The 24,507-nt window shown below is 31.6% G+C and overlaps 1 protein-coding gene across 1 annotated transcript in view; it reads right to left on the reverse strand.

Annotated features, from left to right (window-relative positions):
- Positions 1-4,726: 4,726 nt before the first annotated feature.
- Positions 4,727-24,507, reverse strand: part of LOC112682726 — a 50,189-nt gene continuing 30,408 nt past the window's right edge. The window contains exons 3-22 of the mRNA XM_025553416.1: positions 22,030-22,184; positions 16,705-16,974; positions 16,414-16,605; positions 15,798-16,264; positions 15,479-15,629; positions 15,130-15,394; positions 14,622-14,968; positions 13,884-14,486; positions 11,920-12,270; positions 11,658-11,823; positions 11,278-11,486; positions 10,830-11,204; positions 10,058-10,552; positions 9,326-9,514; positions 8,967-9,072; positions 8,104-8,672; positions 7,443-7,564; positions 6,601-7,236; positions 5,090-6,325; positions 4,727-4,843 (exon numbers count right to left, since the gene is read on the reverse strand). Of these exons, the coding sequence (XP_025409201.1) occupies positions 4,727-4,843; positions 5,090-6,325; positions 6,601-7,236; positions 7,443-7,564; positions 8,104-8,672; positions 8,967-9,072; positions 9,326-9,514; positions 10,058-10,552; positions 10,830-11,204; positions 11,278-11,486; positions 11,658-11,823; positions 11,920-12,270; positions 13,884-14,486; positions 14,622-14,968; positions 15,130-15,394; positions 15,479-15,629; positions 15,798-16,264; positions 16,414-16,605; positions 16,705-16,974; positions 22,030-22,184 (7,021 nt within the window). The remainder of the gene's footprint in view (positions 4,844-5,089; positions 6,326-6,600; positions 7,237-7,442; positions 7,565-8,103; positions 8,673-8,966; positions 9,073-9,325; positions 9,515-10,057; positions 10,553-10,829; positions 11,205-11,277; positions 11,487-11,657; positions 11,824-11,919; positions 12,271-13,883; positions 14,487-14,621; positions 14,969-15,129; positions 15,395-15,478; positions 15,630-15,797; positions 16,265-16,413; positions 16,606-16,704; positions 16,975-22,029; positions 22,185-24,507) is intronic.

The following is a 24,507-nucleotide window of genomic DNA, read 5'->3' on the forward strand; positions in this document are numbered from 1 at the left end:
TGTATCATATTTTATTAACTAAAAATAAAGTCGTAAATCTATTTCCGAGCAAACCTAGAAAATAGACCAACGAATACAATCATCTTTTTAAAATTAATATGTCGATCGAAATAAGGTAAATTTTTATTTCTCTTTTGGTACTATTTGTATCAAAATTCTGCCCTACAGCCGGAGCAAAAGTACTTTCTTTGTGTTCGATGACTTGTGAATACGCGTATGGGCGTTAGATCATTTCAAAGAATTTTAGTACCTAGCCGTAACATATATATTAAATACTAGCCGCATTTCGAACGCTTATCAGTCAATGAGAATTCATCTAGTTGGTACTTTGGGGCAAGGCCGTATCTAGAAACTTTTTCGGGAGGGGTCCAAAACATGAAAATTGTAATTTTATTGAATTTAAATTTTAACTTTTGATATTTGGTTAAAATTAAGACAGAAAAAGGAATTACAAACTGATACACCTCTTTCACTCAAAATCGTTTTTTCGAGAGTACCGAGCATAGGTGGACATTTGGTTAAATTTTTAGGGGGGGCTATAATAATTCAATGTAAAATAACCCGCAGTGGCTTCGCCCCCACACCCCTTCTCATACAAAAGTAAAATTTATTACCATTAAAAATATAGATATGTTTAAATTGTATTAAAAAGAACACTAAATAACGTATATTTAAAAATAATTAATATTTTATTTTAATGACAAATAACTATTTGTATTAGCAAAGATACTCAAAATATCATCGCTTTTTATATTTTTCGATATATCATTTTCAATATATAATATTGAAAGATTGCTGAACCTATCTTGAACCAATAATGTCCTTAATCAAGTTTTTATTTTTTTCATTGCACTGAAACTTCTTTTGCAAGTAGCCAAACTATTTAATTGGTATTGTTAATGCTATTGTAAATAGTTTTGTATTATTTCTAATTTTACGATTTTCAAAAAAAATGAACAGACAATTATAAATGAATTATAAAAACAACGAATAAAATTTCTAACAGTTTCGATTTTGGGGGGGACTATTAAAATATTTGGGGGTCTACCCCCCCCCCCCAAGTCCCCCTGATATCCGCCTATAGTACCGAGACATTTATTTCAAGTTAAAAATACCTATACAACAAGCACTCATTCAACCATCATTGTATCTCACCCAACTCAGAAGTTTCGCATTTTTTGCTTTTGAAACTCGTACATGAAAATAAAAATTGAATTTGATATTGTTTTGTGTTAAAATATTAAAATCAAAAAAAAAAAAAACAAAAAAAATGTTATAATATTCTAATTTTTATTCAAGCTATGATAGTTGATTAGAAATATATAATATTAGAATATATAATTTAAGATTTTTAAACTAAACTTTTTAACGCAAGATTAATTTATACTCTGTTATTATGAATGATATACCTATACCTAAAATATTGTAACATCTCCCTCTTTAAATCCTTTCGAATCTACTTACTAATCGGATTGAACTCCTTTAAAGGTATGTTTATTTTTACGAGGTCTCAGGGACTCGACCTCGGTGTGTGATACTTAATATCTATGGAATAGTGTTACCTCATATAAAAGTACAAGGTGAATGTGTTACTAATTAAAATATATTATTAATATTGTATTTTACGTGGTAGATGTTGATGCTAGGAATAAATGAGGACCGTAGTGGACTTGATGTTGATGATCTTCTAGTGTCCCTCTTTGTACGGTAAAGCTAGCTGACTTCCTTCTCTACTGATTGTCCACTACTACTCGTTGTCCTTACATATCCACGCCAAAATTCAGCATGACCTCATTCCTTTTCCACACACTCAACACATTAGCCGGGTTATTTTTAAGAAATAATGTAAGATATTGATATACAATAATCGTTACAATAACTTGGACCAAGTGAATTATTTTTTGTAAGTATCTTTTACGTGCAGTATTATATAAAAATGTAATTTACATACTTGCGTTTATAGAAACTTGAGTTTCGTTAGAAACGAAGGTTTGTCATTACTTTTAAATTTTCAGACTCTAAAACTTTTGATTCAATTTTTGTTTTTGTTTTAAAGGATAGCACATACCAACTACAGTTATGTAACATTGTACACAATATTTGTATACTCAATATATGTTTCAATACTTAGTGAGGATTTTTCATAAATATATGGTAAAGAGAGTTATATTATGAAAATTGTATTATCTGTCTCTCACACTTCTTTATTATCTTCCAAACAACAATTATCATCATCATAACCAATAATGTTATTATATACATTACACATATTATAAAAAATGTTTTTATGATAACAATTCTAAACTAAAAAAATCGTTTTAAATGTATATAGATATACTACTTAAAATTATTACAATTATTATATTTATTTAAAACACTTTAAGTCGTTTTATCGTAAACTTCAATGCCGTCGGGGGATAAACAGGATATAATAATATATATTTATTAAATAATGACTAGAATACGGCGGAGTTTCCACCACCCTTCATTTACCGCAATACGAATACAATAATATAAAAACATTAATCGTAAATGCCGAGTGTTAATGTAAAAATGCAAAATAATACAATAGTAAAATAATAATAATAATAATAATAATAATAATAATAATAATAATAATTACAATTATAATAATTAGGTAGAGGTGTAATTTCATACTTAAAGATACATAAATAATAAAAACAAATAAAAATACAACAATATTTAACGAAATAAGTCTAAGTTATTTTGTTAGTCCGAAGGGAAAATGTATCGATTACGATAATATATACATATGCGTATACATACATATATATGTATAGTAAAGAAGTTAATATAATAAAATAAATATATGTAATAATGACAATAGGGACCTACATTTGGTCGGACGAAACGTAAAAAGTGTATAAGAAGGGATTGATGGCAACCGTAACCAACGCTGAAGAAACACAGGGCACCGTTCATATGTATAACAATACGATATTATAATCTTGAGTTCTAGGGTGATAAATAAATATATGTATATATATGTAAGCATATATACATGTATTATATTTATATTGTTAAATACTTTGATAAAAATAAGTTAACATAAGTTTTAATTGATTGTCAACAAAATTAATAATATCTTTACGTGATACCGTAGCCATGGTGGTGGTAACTAGTATTCTCTACTATTTAACACATAATAAGGTTTACAAATTGCATGTTTGCGTACATATGCAGTAAAATAATACATTCACTTGTAAATACATAAAGATAATCATAAATTGGTTAAATATATTTTTATATAATATTTATTAGAACGACAGACGGTCTTATAGTGTGTGATGTGTATAAACATTGTGATGTATTTTATCAATACTCGTGTGTATAATAACAGTATTACAATCGACTTATCTTACTATATTATTCGAAAACCGTCCAAAAAAACATACTTCTATTTAATATTATTATTTCTATTTAACTATGTACGACTACTATCACTACGATAATTCGCTACTAAAACGCTATAATTCATAATAATAAATCTTATTGGTATTACAAACACAATATTACAATACCATTAAACACTTAAATTGGATGCGTTGGTGTGGTATCGGCTATTTGGCAGAGTTATACAGAAATGACGACGACTACTATAATGCGATATAATGTAAACCGACAATAATCGAACGTAACGATAGATAAACACGATCGTCGATTACGATTATTGATCACAGTGGTCGCAATGACTAACAAAAAAAAAAAAAAAAAAAAGTAACAATGATAAATGGCACCCTTTTTATTATTATTATTATTCTTTTCTAAATTGAAATTAAAGGAAAACCATGACTGTACAGAAAATTGACAGATTATTAAATGAATTATAGGTAATGCGGAAATAGTTTACACGGATACGAAATTCATCGACAATATTATAGATTATAATATGATATAAACGATGATCGATACACGTTTTTAATAATTTTAATAATTTGTATACAAATACGAAAACACCCAGTAAAATAATATCTATTGCAGATTCGCGTGTTTGAATTTAATGTGATTTTTTTTTTTTTTTGAAATAAAGGTCTCAACCCGTAGAACAAAATTTGTATTAAACGATAGTGGAATAACTGGTAATAAGGATATACGATGTCCACCCTAAGATTCCTGGAGGTGATTTAGTCGAATTTCACAAAAACTAGTATTATATGTTTTGAAAACTAACCGTACAGCCTCTCGGGGCGTTAAACGTCGATCGGTATTACTCGAAATGTGTTTTTAAAACAGTTCTTGACGAGACATCGTTAAACAAACACACGGCACACGCGTTCGCATCACGTAACACAATATACAACGCGAGCGTGTTGTGTTATTCGGTTGTTAGTTAATATTTGTACACGATCCGCGCGGGTGTGCGAGAGAAAAAGTGTACGATTTATCACTGTTCCGGATAGAGGTTACCGGGCTGTGCGGCGTACCGATATAAGAAAGTATGTGCCATCGCTCGAACGCAGTACTAACAACGCGGAAAATCCGGAGCTATCGTACGACGCGGAGCGAGGTATCGTACAGTTGTTTTTTTAAAAAAAAAAAGGGGGGGGGGGTTAACATAGAAACAGAAAAAAAAAAAAAAACAAAAACCAGCAGTTCGCGAGAAGGACGCACGCGTGTAAAAGTGTTGCCCGTCGTGCGGGCAGTGTACCTTAAGCGTTTGGTTCTCGTTTACCGACGAAGATGGCGCGCGGGGAGAGGATCGGGTTCAAGACGACTGTTTGTAGTTGATCGGGCCGTAGTACATCGTGCGGTAGTCCACGTCCGCGTATTCCATGTCGCCGCCGCCTTCCGCGTAACCGCTAGCCGCCGGCGGTTTGTATGGCTAAAAATAATCGATACACAGCACACGTTATTACACGGAAATGACAGACGTTCGTATAGGGTTTTCGCGGGACCGGTTAGTGGCGCCGGCGTGCGCGTGGGGACGAATCGTTACGGAGTCGACGGTGGGCGGTGGTGCGGAGGATTCGTGTGCCGCGTTCGTCCGGCACGTTGGGGACGGCCACTACTGCCGTGACGCGAGACCGAGGGAAAGTGTTAAGGGTACGGGGCGGGGTGGTGTCTAAACGTCTATTTCGCGGCCCACGTCGTGGAACTTGACCAGGTTCTTGTTGGCGCCGCCGTTACCGTTGTTGCTACCGCCTCCTCCTCCTCCTCCTCCTCCTCCTCCGCCGCCGTCGCCGCTGCCGATTTGTTGATGTTCGGCGGCCGACGCGACCGCTGCGGACGGTACGCGCGCCAGGTCGTTTTTCTGCCGCGCCCGGTGGTGGTGGTCCGCGACCACGGCGGCGGTGTCGGTGCCCGCGGTGCCGTTGACCGAGCCCGGCCCGACACTCCGGTACCGGTCCGGCACCGGATCGTCCGCGGCCGGACCGACGGCGTCGACCGCGTAGTCGGACACCGGTTCCGGTTCCATGTCGCACTCGACGGGGTCCGTCGCGATCGCACCGGCCCGGCGCCGGCGGTTGTGTTGCCGACGCCATGACCGTTTGGCCGTCAGCGCCTGCTCGTCGGGAACGTTGCCGGCGGCGCTCCCGGCAGTGACGTACGACCGTTGTTGCTGCTGCTGCTGCTGTTGGCGCTTCGCTTGGTGTTGACGCGATTCCATACTGGCGTACACGTCGCCCGCGTAGTAGCCCACCGTGCCGCCGCCGCCGCCTGACGCGGTACCGTAGCCGTTGCTGTTGGTCGGTGCGGACGGACCGTCACCGGCGGTGGTGGTCGCATTGCCACGTCTCCTGGTGCCGTACTGATGACCGCCGACGCCGTTGCTGTTCTTGTCGTTGTTACTGATGTAGTAGTTGTCGGCCGCGGTCGGCGCGCCGTTGCCGTCGACCACTTGCTGACCGCCGCGACGGCGTCTGCCCATGGTCGTCGACCTCATGACGCCGCCGCCGCCGCCGTCGTCGTCGTCCAGAGCCTGCGCGATGCTGTTGCTGTTGTAACGGCTAACAATGGTCGGCACGTGCGGCTTTTGTGACTTTTGATACGATTCGCTTACTGCTGCTGGCCCTCTTCCCATTCCCCCAACGGTCGTCCTGCCGGGAGTGATCTCGAACTGAGTCATTTCGATGGACTGCGGTTGCTGCTGTTGCTGCTGCTGCTGCTGCTGTTGCAGTTGATGTTGCTGATGATTGCGATGATGCAGTCCACCGCCACCGCCGCCCACTGACGAGTATCCGCTGGTCAGCACCGCCGCCGCGTCGTCGGCCGTCACCCGGTGGTACAACAGTTGGTGTTGTTGTTGTATTTGCATGCGGTAAAACTCGTCCAAACTCCGAGCTCCGATCCCGACTCCAGTTAGCTGTTAATCACACCCACACACACACACACACACACACACACCCAATCGCGTTGTTAGTATTTTTAATTTATGTTAATCGATAAATCGTAAAAGCATTGAAAAAACAAAACACACAAAACGAAAATAAAATTCTACGAAAAATAAAAATTAAATTAAGACGACGGAAAATAATGCGTGACGAGGGGGTGGACAACCGGACGAGGGTCATTATATTTATATGGGATCGTCACACGCTCTAAGTGATCTTAGTACGCGTGCAGTCCGTCGTTACGTACCTTGTTGACACCGTCACCGGTTAACAGTTGCTGCAGGTTCTCGTAGGTGCCGTGGCTGGCTAAAGACGGTGGTGCCGCTGAAGCCGAAGGCACCCTTGTCCTGGGCGCCGGTTTAGGAAACATTTTCGTGGACGTCAACGATCCGTTCGCATCTCGTCGTTTGCTTTCGTCGTCGTCGTCGTCGTCGTCGTCGTTACGTTTGTGCTCGTTTTTATCGCATTCCGCTGCTGTCGCTTTGCCGTTCGACCACCTGCTATGAATGTACTTCTCATTTTTATTCTTGTCTTGATCCGCGACGACGGATCGCGAACGATCGACGATCCGTTTGATGCTGTTGTTGCTGCTAATGCTCCGCATGGATCGGAATTGGTGGTCGCGGCGCTGTGACGTGGATATCGGTCCGCGGTTCGGCCTCTGCAGCGAATTAAATCGAACGGTCGAACTGTCGCCTTCCGCGTTATTCAACGTTGAAATGGCCTGGCGTAATAATGACACGTATCCGCCGTTCGGGGACCGATGGATCAACGACGACGATGCCGACAATGGTGATGACGTATTCAGCACCGTGGAATGTGGCAGTGGAAGATGTGGTTTACAGGTACTATCATTGCTATACACTTGTCGATGCGTAGGTGACTTTTTTTTTTTTATATTTTTTAATTTTTTTTTTTTTATTATGACGGTGATTGAAAAGGACAAATCATAATGGAGAACGCATACACGAAACAAAACAAAAAAAAAAAGAAAAACAAATGAAAACCAAGCAAAACAAGTCGTAAATCCATGCATTTAAAAATAATAACTAAAGAACTATTTCTATATTAAAAATCAAACTGACTAACCTGATTGGGCGGTGGTCGCATACCATGGAAAGGTAGATTTTCGTAGAACGCGGCTTTTGAATCACCCGTTGCTCCTAAGTTCGAATCGTTGTCTTGCTGTTGTCCACCTCCACTTCGTGAATCTGAAAAACGGACGATTTATGTTAGACTGCTATTTACTGCGATCCACGTTAAAATATTAAACGTGAATATTTATTGTTTTGATTTGTATATCCGTCTTCTGTACTAAATTTTTTATAATTAGTATGTCTTAACCTAGGACTTTCGTGCAAGTTAGTCTTAATGTTATAACTCGCATACTATACTTGCGTGTTTGTTGTTGTTGAACGGAATACCTACCAGTATAGTTTATAATTTATTATTCTAGTTTTTTTTTTTTTCACACTCAAAAGTCGTATCTACACAACAAAATAATAATATACTCTACCTGACTACATTTTTAAAATGTACAATACTTTATATTATTGTAGTAGAAAATTGCTTGGAAACATTAGGAAATTGAGGCAGATAATTGAACAAATTCATATAGCAAGATGTACCGACCATAAAGACAATCTTTTTTTGTATTTATAAATCAAGCATCATGAACATAATATATCAAGTTTTATTTTAGATCCATACCAAAAAGTAATCGTAATATCTCATTTAGTTGTTTGTCTACCTGTTACAGAAGGATATTTCTCATCGATATTATTTGACGTGCTGTTATCTTTGTTTGCTCGAAGAGGAGGCGCAGGAGGAGGTGACATAGGTGACGGTTTCTTCTGTAAGTTATTATTAGATCCAATCATCATACGACGTATACGTGCCGTGCGTGCAGATTGTGTTTCGTTGTTTAATACTATACATTCGGCTGCCGATTTTATTTTACATGTGTTGTTAATTTTTTTCGATTTGAACTTATCGTTTTCATTAGGAACTATTTTTTCCATTGGGCTACTACCATTTTCGGCCATGTTGTTGTCCGATTGAGAATTATTAGACGACTGTAGCTTAAGAAGTTGTTGTTTTGAATGCACCAATACGCCAGGTTTGAGTGGCCATTTACCTATGACGCCTGAGGAGACAGAAGTATTTTGTTGATTAGACAGTGATTCAGCCAGACTGCTATTGAAATCATCGCCGTATCCGGGTGGTGGTTTCGGGGTGGGTATACTTGATGATTGATCAGTACACAGTACGGTTGCTGGATTGGCTCCGGAAATTGATGACGTAGCACTGCCTTCAGGACTACAATAGAATATTGTTATAATGAACAAATATCTTTTGAAACGTTTAAGCAGTCAGCTGATTGTAGCGAGTATAATATACATCCTATCTTCCAGTGGGTACATGAATCGTATATAATACATAAGAAAAGTGAGTAACAAGTCGTTTGATAAGAAAATAGAAGGCACGTAACCACCACCAAAATAAGTTCCAAGAAAGGAGAAAGATAGAAAAAAAGAAGAGTGCATTTGAGTGCTTAGCGCGCGTACCAAAAATAATTACGTCAACATCAATGTCCAAAACCGCAGTACTCACTTTTGTCGCACTTTCGATATGTTTAATAGCAAGCTACGGCCTCGGTGCCGGCGCCAAACGATTGGTACCCTATACGCCGTCAGTGTAGGATATTTTTGTTTAACATCTATATATTGAAAACAAAAACGAATCACACAATAAAGCTGTACTTACTACAAATTCGGAACAATATTCTACGTTAACGAATACAGACAGAACAATACGCACTATAACGACATTACCACATCGATATAATATAATATATAGTTGTGTATACCTATTGTGTTCGAATGCAATAATTTAAGTCTTCCGTTGTTATTGTGTTACATATAATTACGTTTGTAATAATAATAATAATGTGTTTGATATTGAAAACTTACATTTTTGTCGTCCTCCTGTACCGTTGCCTGGTTTGAAGTAACGGTTCTTACAGACGAACAGCATTAAAATAATAATGACGATGATGACGATCAGTAGTAAAATCACGACCAGACCCACCAAGACGACCATCACTGGCAATCCACCCAAACCTACGGTCGCCAATAACTGTTTCCACCACGGAGCGTCACCTAATATTTACATAAGTGGATATAAATCAATAAGTTATTTAATTGTTCAAATTACAAGTAAAAATAATAGTTATAAAAAAAACGTAATGAAAATATTTTGAAAATAATTCAAAAAATTTAAATTTTTTTTATTTTTCTACTGACTATAAAAAGAGACACTCACTTTCCCTGAGAGCTAATAATAAAAATATAACGTGGTATTAGTATATTATTATAATTTTTAAGTGCAAATATGATTTTTTTATTACGATTATTTATGTTAGAATATTAAATCAATATATAAATTAGTCTATTATATATTTTTTAAATTATACTAAACTAAAATAAATGAATAAAATGTTGATCGTTTTTTAATAACTGTCTTTAACTACTTTTCACCATTTTGATTCATTACTTTAATGTTATGTATTATTACATTTATAATTATATATTGTTAGGTTTATAATTATATATTATAATGTATTATAAATATATTTGCACTTGATAATAATTGAAATTAAATAATGAATATTGTTCATCGTTAGTTTCAAAAGTTATTCTTACCTTGTACTTGAATGCTACACTGGTCCGAGCCTACGGTGTTGTTGACGGTACACACATATGTTCTGACGCCTTCTGCTGCTCCGTTGTTGGGTGCGTTATCATTACCTCTTCCATCATCATCTTCACTGCTGCTCACTTCTAGTCTATCTTGCAGGATAAGTATGCTTCGGTTAAAACCTCCATTTCCATCCGATTCCATTGGTCCACTATTAGCCGTTGATCCAATCGCTACGGTTATGATCCTTTCCGTAGCGGGAGAGTCAGATGTCGAGGCTGACGTATCGTTTGAGCGAGCCGAGTTTCTTATAGTCCACGTGTATTGTACTTGACCCGGGTTCGCAGTTGCTGTGCATACTAGTATTCTCTTTTCACCAGCCGATGAAGATAAAAACTCGTCCAATTCCCCAGTAGATTCCGAAAATTGATCAGTTATACTAGCTGTTTCTTGTTTCAGTTGGTCCACAGTCAACATTCTAAGTTGACAACTAGGTTTGTCTACAAAAAATAATTTTTCTTATCAATAACTATGTTTAATGATAAGTATATTTACTATAGTATATTTACTTATCACTAAACTATAATAAAAAATTATCTTTGATATCTTATATGTATAATTGTAACATGAATATTTAATTATTTAAAGCATTTTTTTTTAAAAGTAATAATCACTAATTAGTCATATAGTTTAGTACGATATTCTACATATTTTACTTACATTTAACATGCACATGGGTTGTTGCGATACTTTAATATTAATGTTCTTATTACTTACACATCACATCCAGATAAGTGTACACAGTGCCATTTCCATGAGTGTTGCGTGCAATGCAAGCATAAAAACCTGCATGTTGCCTGTTCACAGCCGAGTTCAATACTAATTGTTGGTTGTTTATTTGACCGCCTATAGGGCTGCTTCCAATGCTGCCACTAACGCCACCATTTCCACTGATTCCTATGGGCAAAAGTCTTTGCTGCGAAGACGATTGAGAAGAATTTCCAGGAGCAATCCAGCTGTTAGTACTCGCAGTGTAGCGCCATTCGAATGTCGGTTGAGGGCGACCTTCTGCGTGACAAAATACCTTTTCCGGTATGTTACCTTCACTGACGTGCACAACCGTTTTAGAGACCGTCATGTTTCCAGGCGGGTCTGTAAAAAAAAAACAATAAAATTATAATATTAATTTACTATCGCAGAATTGACGATTAATAGTTAGACTTACATTCAACAGAAAAATTCATTATTGATTCGGATACGGGTGGGCCAACGTCATTGCCACTACTGCGGCAACTATATTCCGTCGAATCTGTAATAGGATCTAAACCTCGACCACCGGGCCAATTATCCATACGCCATATTAAAGTACTACGAACTGCTTCAAAATCATTTTTCAATCTTTCTGCTGGTAAAGTTTCCGTTAAAATGGAGTATCTTTAAAAAAAAAAAAAACCTTATTCCACAAGTTCAAAAATATACTTTTATGTTATACTCAATATAATAAACAGACACATTTATAAATAATTTCAAATAATTTAGTTTCGTAACATTTTCATAAAACGATATAACATATTATGTGTGTGTATAAATATATATATTATATACCTTTCTTTATCTTCCGGATTATGAATCGGATCAATTGGGATACCTCGACGAAACCAATTTACAGAACAAAGAGGATAACATTCTACAGTACAAGATGCATTCACATGTGTTGCGTTATAAGCAACACCTAAGTATTGCGGAGGACCAGTGATATAATTCGGTGGAGCTGCAAATAATCAAAAGTAAAATGTATAATTTTTTTATTTATTTATTTTTTCGTCTGTTTGCAATCAAGGTTGATTGCAAATTAAATTAGTCTTACCATAAACCTCGATGTATACTGATTCAGAATAAGTGGTACCGCCTTCATTGTAAGCTGAACATGTGAAATTAGCACGAGTTTCTAATGAAACGTGATCCACAAACCATTCAGGATTGAAATTCCCTCCGCCATTATTTCCATTAGTACCAGTATTAATTCCGGTTCCAGAATTAATACTAGGATTTAATAGTCCTTGGTTTTGATGATAGATTTGATGTCCATCGCGAAACCATGAGTAACGGGTAGGATGTTGCGGCCGACCAAGATATTGTGCATTGCAGCGTAAAGTGACATTTCTTCCTTTTATGACCCGTCGTGGACTATATTCCAACGTTACTGGTCCAGGAGCAACTATATATTAAAAAAAAAAAAATTTAATTTATTGTTAAAATAGTATATGTTATTAAATTGTTATAAGCTTGAATCTATGATAGAAAAACAATAAATATTAATTTTAAAAATGCTAAATATACTACAACGAAGTTTAGTTTTGTATAAATTTTTTAAGTCATAGAGTACGAAATTAATTATTTAATGAAAATAAATATAAATGCTCGTTTGATAAAATTCTTCATCATTTCATGTTTACTTGATGCTGGAATAATAACTGAGAACGAAATATTACCGTTGAATAATACAAATCAAATTTGTAAACTAATGAGAAACGTAAAAACTTGTGCTACCTACTCAAAAAATAAATACAAGTACATTTATTGCATAGCTCCGGATATAAAATGGCACTACAATTGTTAAACGTATACATCTTAGATTAGAAAATGAATAGTTAAAGACTTTGGATCAAATAATTTTAGATTTTCTTAAATGGGATTAAAAATTAAATATTTATTGAAAACCACATAACTTTAAACATATTTTGTTTGAATTATCATTTTCCACTATATTTTAATTTACTTATGAATAAGTATTAAATATACTATCGTTGATTTTAGAACATATACTATCTTACTGGAAAAATTGGTATGGATAGTGATTTCATAATAATTGAAACTCTAATCACTTTCTATCAAAGAAAACAGTTTACACGTATGTGTGTGTAAGTTGTATTAACGATAAAATACCGTATCCAGATAAAATATATAATAATTATTTAATAATAACAGACGTCAATGTATTATTATATAATATGAATACGTGTATAAATAGTATTTGATTTTTCGTGGTGTCTGCATATGTTATAGAAAATCTTCTAATTATAAATATTTTATTATATTGTTTATTTATGAAAAATGATTAATATTATAACTATATATTATTTTATATTACAGGTAAGAGAGGAAATTGTTACAAAATGTTTTTATGTATAAAATATCACGTTCATATAATAATTATATTTATATTATTATATTGCTTTAACATATTATGTTATGATGTCACACTCAGATTCCGCATGACGGCGAAAGTGTATGCAATTTAACATCACATGAGCATGCTACACATAATTGTATTTTTTTCTGTTGTGCTCACTACTACTTTTATCAAAATCCAACTTTCGATCAAATAAGACACTATATGATATGATATAATAATATAATGAATAAATGTTACAAGGTACGCAAATTCACCAATCATAAATATGTTTTAAGAAATAAAATAATTGTCATTATTTGTGAAAATAATTGTTTTATCGTGAATGAAATATTTAGTTCTATAAAAACTACAACGGTCAGTACTTTTTGATTTATTTTCATGAATAATAACATAATACTATTATTAGAACAGATCTAAATTTTTACTCTCCTAATTCAATTGTAAATACTTTATACTTCGATACATTTATTATAATGTTAAAAATTATTATCTTCTTGTTCATTATTTTAATTCAAGTAGCATATAAGTTAGAAATAGAAATTTTTATTCTTAAATCATAAATACTTTATTAAAAAAGTAATAATTGTTTTTCAATTAATTTCAAAAGGTTGAACCAGTAAACAAAAAAAACTTACAGTATACGATAAGAGGTGTTTGATCCGACATTGGAGTTAGAAGACCAGCGGCGTTTCGGGCTCGGCATGAATAATTCCCATGTATGTTTTTCGTTACGTTTACTAAAATAAGTTCTCTGTCGGTGCATACAACTTTTCTTTGTTTTTTATTACGCCTCCTGGTGTCATTATCAACAGCTATCGAGTCATAATCTCCGTCCGCGTGTGATTCACTCGTATAATAGTTGATATTCATGCCGTTATTTTCGTTTTCTGGTAGAGTGTCGAAATCGCTGTCTCCTTCATCTTCGTCCTCAAATACGTCGTCACTGAAATCGTTCGAATCTGGCGATTTCGTACAGTTGGGCAACTGCATTTGCACGCCGTTCCAATACCAATGGACAGATGTTAAATTCAAAGATGGATCACTGTTAGTGTCTTCAATGTTTTGTTGGTCCGATTCTAACTTTACGGCACACCGAAGAGTAACGTTACGGTGTTCCGATTCCAGTACGATTGGGTTGGATCCAGCCACATTATTACCACTACTGCTCGCTGTCGGAGAAGTTTGATTTCCGTCAAGTGAATCGTCTAAGATAACGTGCAACTTGACCTTTGGAGTATCTATAATTGATATAAATCAAAAATATATCATAAATGTTTAATCGCTTATTACCTTATAGTTTTATTTTTATTTTTTTATAGTGTTTTAGACAAAAAAAAATATTTAATTTTAGACTATTACTAGTTTATACATACATTGAACACGAACGTTGGCAAAATTTGTTGAATTTGTAGCTCCGACTGAGTTTCTTACTCGGCATTCATATCGGCCCGAGTCAAAACGCGTTAACCTTCTCACTATTAACACCGTTGCATCTGCACCATTACCGTCGCCGTAAGCTCCACCGTTGCTATTAGGTGACGCTCTGACTCTGGCGAATTTTGCCGAATTCCCTAGGGTGTTCATACGAAATCTAGAATTTCCATTATTTGATGATCCTCCTATTGTACCAACGCCGGTAGCTGGTGTCACAGCCGCATAATAATTTGACATTGATGTTTCTTCCTCGTCGATTAATTGTAATTCTATGCCATCGCGGTACCTAAAATAATAATTCATAAAATGCATTTGAAAAATCGAGTAATATTAAAAATACCAATTACGATTCACATAATATATTTTTATATTAACAGTGAAATTTCAATAACTCAAAACTGAATAAGTCGATTTTGTTGACTATATGATTAAAAAAAACACACTAACCATTTAACAGGAGTACGGAGTTTATCTGGATTGGCATGATATGCACATTGCAGTCTCAATTCCTTTGTTTCGTTTACTACCACGGTATACAAATTCGTTTGATAGTGGAATCCATCATTAGTAGATTTAGAAGGATCATTAATACTGGGGTTGACATTATTTTTATTGTCAATTCCTCCTTTACGTTGTTGACCTATTTCGTCTTCGACAATAGCACCAGAATTTTCTCCATCAGTTATGGGTACTACCCAGGCGGTCGGCATATCTGAATACGCAAATTTAATTGTTTATACATTATTTATGATACCACTTATTTTTTTTTTTTTACATTTTTGTTGAGTTTACTTACATTTGACCCGAATCGTCATATTTACAGTAAGAGGTTGAGACGGTGATGAACCGACATTATTGAACGCGTCACATCGCAGAATAGAACCGTCTTGTTGACGATGGAGTTGAGACATTGATAACTGACTATGTGTATCTCGAGTACCATCAGCCTGTAAGAATAAATACAAACACTTAGTAGTTGCGGCCAAGTAAATTTTTATCGAAAACTCCGATCAATACTACGTATATCCAATACAAAGTTATAATATTTTTAAAATATAAAAGATATTATACGCAATACGATACTGAAAGTGAACGAATTATAACTTAATCCTTACTTGATATTCAGTATGCTGTGCTATTTCCACAGGGCCTATAATTTCTGCTCCACCTTCCATACGACGCTGTTCCGAGATCAAATAATCGCTGGGTGATCTAGCGGTGGAACCGCCGTTTTGCTGACTGTTTCCTAACATAACTGGTGCACCGTGTTTTGATGATTTCGACGGTAGCACGGGTGGTGTACGCACATTTAAATCATTTCTAATACCACCACCATAGTCGTCATCGTCATTTTCTTGATCTTTATAATAATAATACCACGTCACGTTGGCTTGAGGCCGTGCCCCGCGAGCCGCACACCGAATTACTAACGGTTGCCCTTCCGTAGTTTCTGCGTAAACAACTTCGTCAGGATTTCTATTAAGATCACTATTTTGCGATTTTTGATAGTCGTCTACTTTAGAAACCGTAGTTACTGTTGATCCCGATGATGATGTGGACATTTCAATCGAGTATGGACTTACTAAAAATGAAATGAAAGTTGTTTAAACAAATACGAGTAATTCATCAATATCCAAATAAAGAGCGTTAAATTGCTTTTACTCGTTATTATAAGTTATTATGAAGCATTTTACAATACAATAAACAATCGACTATATAAATTGTACTTGCCATTGACAGTGACTTCGATACTAGACGTCAGAATTGGTGATGTATCAGTTGCAGTTTTCACTCGGCATTCATATCTACCGTTGGCACCCCTTTTCCCTACAACGGTGAGAATGCTTTGGGCAACCCATAGTCCTGAACTCGAAAAATAGTCGTCGGATATATCAGAATCTGCTTTGCGATACTGATAATCAACTGTAATGTTTCAACACACAAAAATGTATTGGCATAAATTTAGACGAAAAATAATTTTATCGTAATTAAATACAGTCAATAGATTTTTCTTTTTATTACCAAAATCATCATCATAAATTGGACCACGGCCGTGTTGCCACCATGTTACTTGAGGCACTGGTCTGGCACGGCCAGCACGACATACCAATCGTATCTTATTTCCTTCGTCTACCGGACCCACAATCGCACCAGATGTTAACTTTTTCATGATACCAAATTTAGGATTGCTATGTTTTTCGTCAAAAAAATCTGACGAAGGATCGATGTAATTACGTGCTGAAGGATCGCCGGGTTCAGCCAACGTGCCAACGCTTATAGATTCAGGATCAGCTGAAAGCATATCATGTTCATTTAATATCAAATTACCACAATTGACTATTTAAAGCTTCAGTTTTTTAAAGCACATGTATTTATTGATTACAATCATAGTATTAAAATTATTAAGCATGCATTAAATTTATTTTTTAATCATAATAAATTACTTTTTTGTTTTAGTTTTAAACAATTAATATTTTTAACATTAACGATTTTACTTTCATACACTTTTAAGAAGTTGGTAAATTTATTAAACAATTAATTATATTTCGGTATACTTAATTAATTTATTACAGTGTAGTATTTAGTTTCTATAATATTTAGTTTTAACCTAAAATATGAAATATTTTTTAATCTAGTTTGATTACTAGAGAAGTATAAATCCGTAAACTTTTAAATTAAAACAATTCAATTTTTAAAATTTAAATACAAACTAAAATACTCTTAGACATTTTTTTCAAACTAATTATTAATAGAATACACAAAAAATATGTTGGTTATATTGCAGTACATAATGATAAGTAATTATTATATTTATCTGGTTCTCACAATTAGTTGAATGATAATGATAGTGCGATATCAAGTTGTAAAAAATGTGAAAATCTCTTCAAAATACTATAAATACTTAGAAAACATTCGTAATAATAATAATACCGGTGAAAAAATACTATGTTTTCAAGTTTGAATTTTTAATGTCTTATGTTTGACTATAATTTACTGAAAATAATAAATCGGTATATAATCATGATGATTAAGAATTTTAATTAAAATAATTGTTTCAAAATATACGGGTATAAAAATTATAGGTACAAAAATAAAGACTACAGAATATGTATATAAATCAAAAAATCCAAAAATCAACAAATTGAATAATATTATGGCTATTGAACTTTTCTAACTTATAGTATACTTAATTATAATTATATATTAAATTTTCAATAATAATATAGTAATGCTATAAACAATTTATACAGAAATTTATCGGTGCATAATACATTCGTCACAAAGACTATTCAAAGGTTCAATACCATTACATAAAATTCATTATTTGACGTTATAAAATAATTAAAACAATTTAATTACAAATCAATTGAAAAGTTCAATCAAAATTAGTCTACAGTACATTTTCTATAAATTTCAACCATAAATTCTTTAAAGAAATTGGTTCAAAAATATAATTTTCATTATGTTTAGGTATAATTTGAATAATCTTAACTAAAGTTTATATATATACATAAGTGTATAGTGTTGAAATTGTGTAATTTTATGCAAATAATAAATTTTAGCAAAATTTTATTATACCTTGGAATTTAATTATATATTCAAACAATAAAAGTATAAAGGGCTCAGTTTTTTACGTTCTAAGAAGTTATATAAATTTAAGATTATGTATTAAAATTAACATATAATTTTATTATGTAGTTAGAATTAGACACAAAGGAGAGGCAGACCAAAGAAGACGTAGAAGAAATCATAAGAAGACAAGCTGACTGTACCCGAACCGTGGACATGAAATGACTGGCTTTCAACAGAGAAGAACGGAGAACCAGATTCGCAACAAAGAAATGTCTTAGTAAAGTAGAAGAAGAAGGAAGGAGAAACTAGAATGAAACGTAATTTTTTTATTTTTAGAATATGTCTATTCTAAGGCGAAATTGTACAACCTTTGGTTTGTTAAAAAAGCTGTATGCGTATTTGAAAATCAATTTTTGAATATATATTTTTTATTTTTATTTTTTTTGTGGCAAACTACGTAGTTATATACATATTATTTTGTCACTCAATTGGAAAGTTAATTGTATGAAGATATTAAAGGAGAAAAAAAATGAATTATTTTATACCTAATTGAAACGATGGACAGTTATAAAGTTACAAAATACAACTATAAGTATCAAATTAGTTTATATATATTAATAAAAAAATAATATACTTTAGTTGGTAGTCATTGCAGTTTTATTTTTATTTTTGAAATATTTTTCAATTATTTATGTGATATTTTAAAGTAGATTATAAGAAAGATATTTTGAACAATTTTTTTGACTTGAAATTTGTATTAATTTAAATATATTCAAATATTTACTACTTATTTTGATGGAAATACATAACATACCTATTTCAAATATTTCATCTGATACCATTGTTTGATCAATTTTTTTTTTCAAATTTCCTTTAAAATTTTTTGTTTTAATTTGGATTATAAAATTAAATTTATAATTTTAATTATAATTATAATATAAGAAACTTAAGTTTCTTTTTTTTTTTCTAAAATATAATAGTATGCTAATCAATATTTTTATGTTAATTTTTCATTGAATTTAAATGTCATTTAATTAGCACTTTAGATTAAAACATTTTTCACATTGCACAATACCTCATCAAAACATTTAAAAAAAAACCCATAAAAAAAATCACAGACTAACAGTGACATTTACCGCTGAGTCATTATTTAACATGATTACCCTAAGAATTTAAAAAATATTTTGAGTTATATTTTTTTTCATCGAAAAAAAACTTAAAAAATTATAATTTATAAAGGTCTTAGATTTTGGTGGTATATTAACATGATGATTCATATAAAATGTAATTAGTTAAACATGTTAAAAATCATAACTTTTAACAATAAATCACAATTTTAACTTAAAATATCGTGAAATTCAATAGTCAAATGTAATTTTTATAATAATTAAAAAAATCTTGAATGTATTTAAAAATTCAAATAAAAATATTATTTAATCTAATCCTTTATTTAAATTAAAATATTTATCTATTCATGATTCGTCGTCTTATTTTTAAATTGAAAAAAATAGAACCGATCATATTCTATTAATATATTTTATCATCGATTATTTTATATTTAGGTAAAATTTAAAATAAATTATGTAGTTCGACATATGAATAGTTATAACTTATTTTGCCCTTAATAGGATTACTATCCATATTTTTAATGAATTAATAAATATTTATATATATATATATATATATATATATATATTATATTATTAGAAATGTTCTGATACTTACACCAGAAGTAACAAAATTATCAAGATCAAATATCAGTTATTTTCATGCATATTTATATATAGAGAGAGAAATGAAGTAATAGCGTATAGACTATGCAACCGCTTAAACACGATACACTGAAAGTGATGAAAGTGACAGCAAACAACAGACAAGAAAATATGAAAAAAATAAATAAATACAGGAACCTGATGTGTTTTGATTCTGTTAGTGATATTTCATAGTAAAAAACATGATACAGTAAATCTGCTACCATTTTTTAAAGCTGTTATTTAAACAGGTTTTACGTTTCACAAATAGATGAATGGAAAGCTTGTCTTAAAAACATGTTCATACGCCATACAAAAAATAGCCCATACAATTTCATCAATCCATAAACATCCAATTTATTTCCGAGCTCATAAACATAAATCGAAATATTATAGTCGATAAAAATATGAATCTAAGTGTTACTATAAACAGTATTAAGTGGTATAGATAACTTTATATAAAGTAAATACGTTTTTATGATCAAAATAAACAAAATAATTTCTTAATATATTTTTGAGAATCAAAGTCAGTGGGTTTATATTATTTGTTGATTGTCGCTCAAAGGAGAATGTCTAAATAAGAAAATATATATAGATATAAATTGTGTGAATATTGATGAAATACTGAATTAAAGTAGAACTCGTTTGCAATAAACTATCGAAATGAGAAATCGTAGACGTTTCTTCGTATATTTATTTTTAACAATAAGTTTATTTACCCATAATCGTTTTCCAATATTAAATTAATCATAATTATTATAAAATTTGTCTAAATTTATTAATAATTATATACTGTATGCGCTTATTTGTTATACATATTTCAAAATTAATACATTTTGATTGATTAAAATGATCTTAAAAATAGTTTGTACATGCGTGCATAGACGTGCGCAGAGTTTCAAATCGGAGGCAGCGAATATTTATACTGGCCCATACATGAGTATTAAGTTAACATTTTTAAGCTCAAATTAAGCTATATATTATATATTTATTATATATTATATATTATATATATATATATATTATATTATAATTATATTATTATTATATAATATATATATTATATGTATTATATATTATATATTTATTATTTATTATTTATATAATTAAGCCTATTTAAAGTTCAAAAACAGAAAAGATTAGCTTGGTAACAATACACTTTTTGGATAACTAACTTATTTTGTATTAAGCATTACCGGTGTGGCGGCCCAGCTTGGACCAGTTCGGCCCTTACAAATATCAGGGGCGGATCCAGAAATTTATCAAGGGGGGGGGGGTAATTAAAATTTATCCAACAGATACTATTCATACTTAATAACATACTTTTTAATATTATTAATTTGAATTTATTTTTTAAAACTAATATTAATGACAACAATTATACACATAAAAAAACAACACAAATTTTATAGATATGGTATACCAAAAGGATTTTTTCATCAGTCATCAGTATTATTTTTTCATACTGACAGTACATCAGTACTTACCTCACACGATCAATAATACTGCCACTATCTGAAATTCTGTCAGTATTACTGATCGTGTGAGGCCTGCTGAACGCTAAATATAACTAGAAATTTCTAAAATTCTCGAATTTTTTAGGATAATAAGCTCAAGGGAGGGGTATTTGCCCTATTACCCCCCCCCCTTGGATCCGCCACTGACAAATATATTCAAATCATCCAGGGTCAGAAAGAGCACACCTTGCTTCCCCTGTGCACACGCCTATGTATGCGTGTACTTTAAAGTTTAAATAATTTCTTTTAAACATTTATAATATATAATCTAAAAACTATAGCTTATTCTATATTTGCATTTTTATACCTTTATAATAATTCAATTTAATTGAAAAAAAAAAGAAAAATTAAACTACATAAACACAATAGGCAATACATTTTTATAAATTACAGCATAATTTATAACCAGCTTAGAATAAAGATTTACATTATGTCATTGTGTAAATATTTATATGAAATATATCATAATTGTATACAGATTTTATATCGTATGTTTAAAAACTTACTGTAAGTCGTAAGATTGATGAACTGAACGATATTGCAACCTTCGTGCACTTTGGTATATGTAATTTCACATTTATATACAGCCTCGTCGAGGGCTGTTACATTATCCATTACCAAATAACCCAACGTCGAATTTGGTTCCGTGCTCCAATATGCTCTACAAAAATAAATTATTATTAATTATAACTGATCAATGTATTCAATTAATCACAGCTAATAACGTTTAGTTCAGATAAATAAGAAGTAAATAAGATATATGATACAACACAACATGTAAATATTAATTTATAATGAAAAATGGATAAGCCGTGCCAATACTTTATTATAGGTCTGAGTACTTCAAATAAAATAATTTATAAGTGTAATACGTATATTAATAGTTAACCGATATTTCAAGATATATTTTCCAATTTTTAAAATATATATATAACTTTAATGTACAACCAAGTTTTAGTATCGTAGAATTTAAATTATAAATATAAATATTTAAATTCATGAATAATAACTATCGATGTAATAAGTAATTAATTATGAACATTCTTATAAAAATATTATTAAATTAAATAGTATTTTAGCTTTTAGGTTCGTGCAGTATTGAATATTTTATTATAAAAATCTACACACACCGTTTAAAACATTTTTATTATTATTTGTTAAAAATTACAGTTATTATTAACTGGTTCTGAGCGTGAAATAATTTGCAATAAACTTATTAAGGAAAATTATTTGAAAGCATAATTATTTGAATCTGTAAGACCATAAATAACCACCATCTATAGTATACAAAAGTACAATGCAGTATTTTCTAATATTTTTTTTATATATAAATTTATATTTAAATGACAATAATATATGTTCCATTAGTTAAATAAAATAATTATTGTTATTATATAGAGTTAAACATTAATAGAAGACAACATATTTTATAATACGAAATGGAGAGCTTCTTCATATTTATATAATAAAAAAAAAATATGAAATTGATGTATAACTAATAGTATTTTAATATTATGATGATTGATGTTTTATTTTGTTTTGTTTATTTAATAAGATTATATTTTAGTATATTTTGTAAGAGAGTCATATATTAATCAATGTATCATTAACTAATATTACCTTTTCTTTTATACTTAGGACATTATTATTTTTTTGTTTTTTTAAAGATATTACATACTTTACACGTACACAATAAACTATTATATACTCATTTCAATTGCTAAAATAAAAGTAAGTTTTTTCATTAAAAACAAGGAATACAATAACTTTAATATTTTTAGAAAATATTGGCTTTTATTTCCTTTTATCATAAACGTAAAATATATTATATGTTGATATAGTAAAAACTCCATTTTATTCATAATTAGTTACATTATATGTCGATTAGCACATTTTCATAACATTAATACAGACCTTAACTATAACATGATGCAATTACGAAATGAAATACTCTCAACAAATTTAATTTACTTACTATTTATATATAATATTTGAAATAACTGAATAATTTTCTTTTTAAGGACACAAAAATAAAAAATAATGTTAAACAATAAATTAATTACAATTATTCATTTCCCAATTGATAATAATATTTAGACTGTAAGTCATGCATTAAATTTAATTAAAATTTAACTTTGTCCTAAAAATTAATTTAATTTTGAAATCTTATTAAAAATAAAAACATTCAATTTTAATAATGCTAAATTATTTGCCTCAGATATTGTACCAGTGAAATATCACTGCTATAAAAATGTATTATTTATACTCTTTATTTTTTTAATCAGAACAAAATGACATATTTTATATTTTATTCGATGTGTTTTGTCATAGATGTCACCTTTTTTTTGTATTTTACGTGCAGTTTTTGAGAGGTAATTTTTAAATTACCAAAAATCGACAAAGTTGAACCAGAAAAATATAAATTTGACGAAAATTCCTATCAATAAATAGATCACAATCACCATACAATGCTCAGAGTACACCCGCTATCAAAATAAATGGGTACACTAATAAAAAACACGCCATTATAAAACCGATACGTTCCTATTTCGCTTAGGAACCATTTTATTGTTACTACTATTGGTAATATATACTGCGTTATTATTATATTAAATTATACGAAGAACTTAAAAAATGGTTGTACGATTTCGGTAAACCATCTTCAATATCGACATATATTTAATATCAATATCAAATATATATATATATTCATTTTATTAAAATGTTTACGTTTTTGTGAAATTTTGAACTCTTTGTTATAAAAATCAAACTAATTTAAATGATAAATTCCATTAAAATGATATGTCACGTGGATATTTTGAATTCTTTATATCAGTGTTTTGTAGCTAGATACATATTAATGGTTTTAAATTATTAATATGTCGAATAAAAGTTTTAATAAGATTTTTATAATATTTTAAAAGCTTATAAGAACTAAAGATTCAGAAAGAATGATAAATGAAAGATAATATTTTGATCATACC

The sequence above is a fragment of the Sipha flava genome, unplaced genomic scaffold (genome assembly GCF_003268045.1).
Source record: "Sipha flava isolate LNK unplaced genomic scaffold, YSA_version1 103_pilon_pilon, whole genome shotgun sequence".
In the NCBI taxonomy this organism is placed as follows: Eukaryota; Metazoa; Arthropoda; class Insecta; order Hemiptera; family Aphididae; genus Sipha; species Sipha flava.